General features: G+C 44.6%; 1 protein-coding gene across 1 annotated transcript in view; it reads right to left on the reverse strand.

Annotated features, from left to right (window-relative positions):
- Positions 1-5,780: 5,780 nt before the first annotated feature.
- The window catches only part of LOC106818676 (estrogen sulfotransferase-like), a 2,972-nt gene continuing 799 nt past the window's right edge, over positions 5,781-7,953 (reverse strand). Inside the window, exons 2-5 of the mRNA XM_014823360.1 lie at positions 7,796-7,943; positions 7,342-7,436; positions 6,910-7,087; positions 5,781-5,841 (exon numbers count right to left, since the gene is read on the reverse strand). Of these exons, the coding sequence (XP_014678846.1) occupies positions 5,798-5,841; positions 6,910-7,087; positions 7,342-7,436; positions 7,796-7,943 (465 nt within the window). The 3' untranslated portion in view covers positions 5,781-5,797. The remainder of the gene's footprint in view (positions 5,842-6,909; positions 7,088-7,341; positions 7,437-7,795; positions 7,944-7,953) is intronic.

Genomic DNA, 7,953 nt, shown 5'->3' on the forward strand with positions numbered 1-7,953 from the left:
CGACTGAAGCCGAGGAGACTGCTCCCAGACGCCTTGCTTTTGTACAGCCCACAGTGCGTGAGTGCACATAGGTAAAGTACTTGGATATAAATTTCAAGCTGTCGTCGTCTCAGCATCGGCGGACGATTCCCGAATTCCGGCAGCTGATGCTATATGTAATTAGGGCCGAATGGCGCTGCAGACGTTGTCCGACGTTGACTCGGCAAATAGAAGTTTCTTCGGCGCGCCGTTTTTATAGTCGTATCGACTTGAAGGCCGCGGGCAGGGGCTCTTGTACCCAGCCAACCGTGGTATCGTGTGCAATAGGCTAGGAAATCTAGAAATAAGCGATATAAACAATTCACTTCGCGTCATAGCAGCATTAACGCGGGTATCGGAGAAATGCGATTCCCGGAATGGCCCAGCTATGCTAATGTATGGGCGAATGGCCTGCAGCTGCAGCCAGGCATATGAGAAATTTCTAAGTTGTGGTCGATAAAAAATCCTATAGACGCGCTGACGCTCGGACAGGTGTAAGATGGGCAATCGCGCACACACAAGAATTTCCAAGTTCTCTCCATCGGCAACGTCCACGCACCGTATAACCACGAATCACGAAATTACGCATCGCAAGTTAGTAACGCCACGATAGCGGCGTCGACGGAAAGCCGTTGCGCGAAGAAGGCCGGCGGGCATTCGCGCCCATGGAACGCAGCAGGCGGGCCGCACATACCCAGTCAGTTAGCATAGCTAGGAACTCCGGGGAATTCGTCAGGCGGCGCCCGAGTGCTGATCCCCGAGAGCGAAGTGAATATTTTATAAGGTCGGCCCAGATTTTAGGCCCCGTGCTACGTATACGACAAGACACATGACAATGCCACCAACGGTGATCGGTGCTGTCTAGCGCACAGTAGCCTGGGGCGGCCGGGCACTATGACTTCCTGCAGTTGGACATAGCGATAACCGTTATTTTAAAATACGGCCGAGTAAGGAAATCCTACGCGGGAGCACATATGACGCCGCTGCCACGTAACGCACAGATACGACATACCCGGCCTGCCCAGCGTCGACCCAACGAACACCAGTGCAGAGCCGTCCGTATCACATAGAAGAACTGCTGTCATGGTGACGCTAACGTGAGGCGCCCTCTTTTTGATTGTCGTACACTTGGCAACAGTTTATATCACAGTGCGCGTTCGATTAGCATTTATATTATTCATGGTGTAAGCGTATGAGCTACTAGGGTAGCATTGGCTCGCGCGCTGTCAGGATGTCAGTCATTGAGATAACTTTCGCTCGCACTTCAGAACAGGCCCCTGGTAGGGGTACACAGAAGGTAGACAATAACACGAGTCCGCTGCAAAGCTAATGTAAACATCAGGAGAGGAGCTGAGGAAGAGAAAGTGATACAGTAGACGCGTTATCATCGTTGACATTTTAATAGCTTAAAACGCACAGATCCAGCAATACTATTTTTTATACGGTAGAAGTGTTCTGTGTTTCCAAGCCGTGTGCGGACGCACTGCCGTGCCTATATAATGCTGTGATCGACGTCGTGACGTGGTCTCGGTTTAAGTCAACATTATCCACGGACCATTCATATAGTGTGAGGTGACAACGTCCCACCGAACGGTGCCGGCGGGACGTATTATACGGACGTAGGATACGTAATGTAGCATCGCGTGCATGTGGTGTGGTGCGTTGCGCCGCCGCCGGCGGCTTGGCGGTCGTAGGTTGTCTGTGGAGTATTTGGCGACGAGCGTGGTATTGTGTGTGCGCGAGAGTGGTATGAGTCAGAGCGGGTGGTCCCGACCAGGCCTGCGCTAATACGACCGTACGTTAATCGCGAGTTACCGCTTCCGGGTAGTATAAAAGAACGAGCATTTTTCGAATGTTATACAATAATGATAGTATGCACAGTGCCGCCCTGGGGGTGACTTTAACAAATTCGGCATCCAGATGTGCAATGGTTCTTTAACTATTGACAGCCAGTTAATGTAGAATGTTATTTTCGCAATGTGTAATGTTTTCTACGTATTTCAATTAAATCAACGAGATCAATCGGGAATCAAAGACGTGACCTTTACACACTACGATAACATGGAGTCATCAAACGTAACGTGTCGCTTCTGCGAAGTCATACAGAGAAGGCTAAAAATGAACTGTCGGTGCATGTATACTACAGGTGTTGATAGAGGCCGCATAACAGGCGTTATCAACACTTAACAGCTCCGGTACAAAACACACTCATCGTCTTTTCTCGTGTCACGATGTAAAAACTGCGAGTACGAATTGTCGAGGCATCGAAACCACCTTCTGCGAGGGATAAGGACTTTTGAACAAAAAAACACGTTCGACAGTATGAAGCTCTCGCTGCTTTCGTTGCTCCATCCCGTGCTAAACCTGTAGGCATAGGAGAGCCAAACTGCAGTTATCGGTAGTAGAGAAGCAAACCATGATTGTGTGTCCTAATCCGCTGAGCGGCTGGACTTGCGCGGCGAGTTTCCGCAGGGCAGGCCGAGCGACCGCTGGGAACCGTCCTACGACAGAATGGAGCGCTGGCAGCTATGGAGCCCGTGCGCCGATTCATAGCTACAGCGCACGATCCATAGCTCCAGCGAACAGTCGGAGAAATTCTAGGGGCACAAGTCGATCATCACACACACACACACGACACACGACACCACACACACACACACACACACTCACACACAGCACAACACTACAGCAGGACACGACACACACGACACGCAGAACACACACACGCACTACACAGTGGTCCCGGCAAGAGCAGAGCGTCCCAGGGTTCCGGCAACCATGCGTTGTCGACCTATTGACTTATTGACAACCATGAACTGTCAAAGACCGACAACAAATGGCAAACACGCACACACAGCAACAGCTTCAATGTATGAAGACGGTATAATAGCGTATATATAATAGTATATATATATATATAGTAGTAGAATAAATATAGTATTATATCGGGTTACACCTGTTTTAGGGTTCGCAAATAAGCTGGTTGGTTTGGGCCGCAGCTGTGCAGCAGTAGTGTAAAGCGAAAACCGGCCGAGAACGTAACTTCTCTGTGTCTACGAAAATACTCCGCAAGGCCTGTGAAGGCATGACGCGCAGCGGATTACGTTAGCAGCGCTGCATTTCACATCGGGCCTCCGGATACCAGTTGAAAACATCACGCCGGCTAGCAAGTAAACATATTCATATTATCTGTGAATTGTGCGTGTTGCATCACGTACTTGTTACTGATTCACTTCTGCGTACTGTGTACTATTAGTCAAGTATTTATACTTTTTTATTTGTTAATGTTTTTTGATTTCTTATTGTTTTTTGCACTTTCGGATGGCATGGGATGGCATGGCATGCGATGGGATGCATGCGATGGCATAGATCGGATGGGATCGGATGGCATTCGATACGATGGCATGGGATGTCATGGATGTCATGGATGGCATGCGATGCGATCAGATGGCATGGAATCGGATGGAATAGTACATGGCAAGCCAGGCATGGGGATGGGGATGCGGTGCGATGGGATGGCATGGATGAATGAATGGGATGGATGCATGGATAGATACAGTAAAAAAAATTTTTGCCATTCCTTTCAAGGAAGCGCGGTCACCAACCGAGTTTACCGGCACTGATTTCGCCAGCCAACGACGCGTATCGCGCTAGTAATTTAACGAATTATGTGAAAGGTAAGCCTAGAATTTATCAAATTCTGACGATAAGAAAATAAGTAGGAAATTCTTTCCCTATTATAGTATTAGTAATTATAAACAAAAATTGTCAATAAAGGATATGAAGATTGGAAACCCTCTGCTATAAACATATATCCAAAATTGACAGCTATATCACTCGTTTTTTGTCCACTGTTATAATTAAATAAAAAAAGAAGAACGCAGCACAGCAGCGTTATCATCTACCCACTGAAGCGACTCATAAAAGACCAGTTTGAACAAAGGGGTAAAGCAAAGGGGTGTGAAAGCTGCTGCGATTATGAAAGTCTCCGGCACATGATATGAGCAAGTTCCTTTGTTGAAAATTTTCCCTGTTTTCATGACACTGGATTCAACCGTTTCAAAGGTTATTTTATGTGACATTATTCGGGCACGTGTACATGCTGCGTTACAGTATGTATGACACTGAAATTATGAGTATTTCTGAGTATTGATTCAATTGTTGGACAGAAAAAACGTTGCTGCGTACGGTTTGGTTTGCTTACTTGGTGTGACATTGCCGATTGAAAAGTAACATCATCAAAAGATAAAGATGACTGCACAAAAATAGAGAATAGAAACCTACTGTATAGTAAAAGTTTAGTTAAAGTACAAGGACGTGTTACGTGTTAAGTGGAACATGTTGACTGTGTATTCTACTTTCGGAATAACTGCTTTTCGCAATGATCAAGATGGAAGCGGTCACATAATGTTGTCCTTCACCCGAAATTGTTCAAGAGGTCGAACTAACAGTGTGGTATACGGGAGTTAAATCAAAAAATCGTGTTTTCTAGTGTCATGAGTGGGCCGACTGCATGACACAATGCTATGGGGACATTTACAAAGATATGCCTACTATGCATCCAAATATTCATTTTAGGATTACACATATAGCAATTTCAAAAGAGGTATTTAAATACCGTGTTCCTACGCGCAGTTACTTTAATAAACTTCTTCTTATCCAATTTTTCTTTATCATTTGCCCTATACACGTATGTTATTTCACAGCACTGTTGTTTCCTGCCGGCAATCGGACGTTCGAGCATGCGAAAGGGTATTTTGGTGCGGAACACTCAAACTGACCCACAATTCCCTATGTGTGGATTGGTCGATGAAACATTCTGTTGATTAGTTACAGATACCATTATAGTGATCAGGCAAACTGCATATCTGTATAGGAAAAATGGAAAATCAAAATGAATTAACAAGAAAGACTAAAGACTAAAGAATAGAAACTACTTAATTAACATCGTTCATACTTCGATCCAAACCAATAACCCATACTGTCATCATTCACTAACCGCATACTTGTTAATTGAGAACCGCAAAAATGGTGCCGTCATGCCGAGACGTTAAGAGCCCAGAAATATCGTCAATGTTTATATAGAGTACTACCAGGTTACAGCTTACCTGCAAACAAATATGAAATTACAACGAATGAACACCACTGCCCAACCTTGTGCAGATATGGACTCATCAAACGGGTCTGCCCAGTGCTGTGGCAGGAGGAGGGTTTCAGTTTGAGTTTCCTAGGTAGAACTAGTTTTCTAGTTTCGAGTTTCTAGCTAGGAGGGTTATAACGAGACTGTACCGCCGTGTCGCCACTTCACGATGCCGGCAATTATCCTTGTGCGGTCACATGACGTTAGTTAGTCTAGCGTGTGGAACTGTCTACCGGGTACGAGTCTAGGTTATAACCGGCCGAGCTGTGGCCGAGCCGGCTGCAGGTAAAGTGGTAGCGAAATGCTATGCATATTAGAGTACCTCCATAAAGAAACATTTCCTATATGAATTGCAACTACAGCATCTGCATATGGTGTTTCTGTATGTAGATATAATATGTAGCACGAGGAAAGGCGACTCGGTGTTTCATATACTATTAGAGTTCGACGGGATAAGGAAGAATTATTTAACTTAATTAGCAGTTAAGTAATAAGATACAAGCCGTTCGTATAGTGAAGACACGTGTAACTGATAGTTATCTCCTATGTGAGAGTTCACTATCATTCGTGCTGAAGCCCCGAGTCTGCGAACTTCTGGGGTCTGGCTGAGTAACAATGCATCCCATGTTGTCGCTCACTCTACAGTGAAGGTAGTTCTTCCAGGTCACTTCCGCCGGCGACACCTACCGGACAACGAATAGACGTGTTACAAGCAACAGCAACACACAACAACAACAACAGCAGCAGCAGCAACAACAAGTAGCAGCTACGTTTCAAGGAAATAGAGAGAGAGAGAGAGAGAGAGAGAGAGCGGGGGGAGAGAGACAGGGAGAAACAGAGAGCGACGGACAGTCAGACAGAGCGCGAGAGCCAGAGACAGACAGAGAGAGAAAGAGAGAAAGAGCGGATGAGCGAGAGAGAAAAACAGCGAGAAATAATAAAGGGAGACAGAGAGGCAGAGATAAAGAAGGGGACCAATAAAGGCAGGCACTGATAGGAAGAAAGAAGATGGGTATGAGGGTAGAGAGAGATGGGGAGGGAGAGAGAGTGGGTGAGAGGGTAGAGGGGAAGAGACCGAAAGAAAGAGAGGAAGAAAGAGAAAAACAAACAGGAAGCAAACTGATTGATCTGTAGACTGACCGCCTAACCCAGTGGTTCTTAAGTTTTTTAGAGGCGCCGAACCCTAACGAAACCCATTGCTCACTTGCCGAACCCCTCAAATTTGGCAAAAACAAATCAATTTTAATTAATCCAAAAATAAAACATATTGCATCAACATTCAAGACTATATTTGGAAAGCGTGCAAAGAATGAAAAACAAAATTCTAATAAAAATTGCACACAAAAGGAAGTGCACAGATAATGCACAATCAGCGGAATTGCATCTTAATGCGTTTTTTGTTCTTGTTTTTGGGCGACGATCTTAGAAATGCGTGGCTTTGTTTTGGCAAGGGCTACCCTCATATCATTTTCGCATGCAAGCCTGCTCTTTTTCTTTGTTTTGATGTTCACTAGTTGCGAAAACGCATGCTTGCAAATACAAAATATATATAAAACAATTTTTTGTACAAAATTTTAATGCGTTTCGGAGGACCTCTGCCGAACCCCTGAGACTGGCTCACCGAACCCCTGGGGTTCGGTCGAACCCAGGTTAAGAACTACTGGCCTAACCGCAGACTACATTGCCCACACACGTCTAGTTATCCTTATATGTAGCGATTGTACGGTAAAAGGAAGATGGCGGTAAGATACCTTTCCGCATGAATGGTGTCGCATCCTGCGTTCTGGCTGCTTTCATACCAGTGTAGTTAACCGTGTTGTTCCTCTTCATGCTGCTAAATGTCGTAGCTTCGACTATCTTGTCAATCTTCTCCTCGCTCAAAATCTTGCCAAGGAAGTTTGCGACACGTCTGACTTCGCCTTTTAGATCCTAAAACCAAGAGAGAGTTATATTATGTACGTCTACGACGTGTTGACATCGCATTTTACTTTTCTTGTTTTCTCTAGCCGAGTTATGCAATAGCCAATAATAATTGTCACGTCTGTAGTTTGGTTTTAATAAACCCGACAGAGTACTTTAGTTTGAACCACAGTTGAATGTTTGCGTTACAGTTACTCTGCGAACTGCAATCAGAATTAGAATCTAGCACGCACACAATCTGAGATATTTCAGATACAAATTACCTTTTTCATGTCTTCGTATTTAACGAAAAAAATGTTTTCCCAGTGCCTGCGTTCCCAGAAATCTACTTGATGCTGCCAATATTCTCCGTAATTACCTGTTAAAAGTTAATATCCTTGTTATCAAGATATTACCAGGAGAATATAAAAGGAATAATTACTAATTACTTATTATCATTTATTCTTGATATATATTATGTATATATATATTCTTTTCTTTCTTTTTTTGTTCAAATATGTATATGACGTGTGTATAGTTTTTCACGCAGGCAGACACACACACGCGCACGCACGCACGCACGCACGCACGCACGCCGGCACTGTAGGCAAGTAAATGTTTTACTATGAGGAAACACTGGAAGCTAACGATACAAAGCGTGTATACATTGTGACCATGACCTCGTGTAACAGGAGGATTAATGAATAACAACAACAACAACAACAACATGATGCGTACATTTTCCCTGCATATAGTACTTGTAAAACTCAGGAAAGGTGCTGTTAGCGAAGTCGTTGTGAACTCCGAATGGCGATAAGTCAAACCCCTTGGTGAAGTGATATAAGGAAACTGCCGTATCTTTAGGGTTCCTGCTAACGTATACAATCTGAAACAAA

Source organism: Priapulus caudatus, unplaced genomic scaffold (assembly GCF_000485595.1).
Source record: "Priapulus caudatus unplaced genomic scaffold, Priapulus_caudatus-5.0.1 Scaffold2428, whole genome shotgun sequence".
Classification (NCBI taxonomy): domain Eukaryota; kingdom Metazoa; phylum Priapulida; class Priapulimorpha; order Priapulimorphida; family Priapulidae; genus Priapulus; species Priapulus caudatus.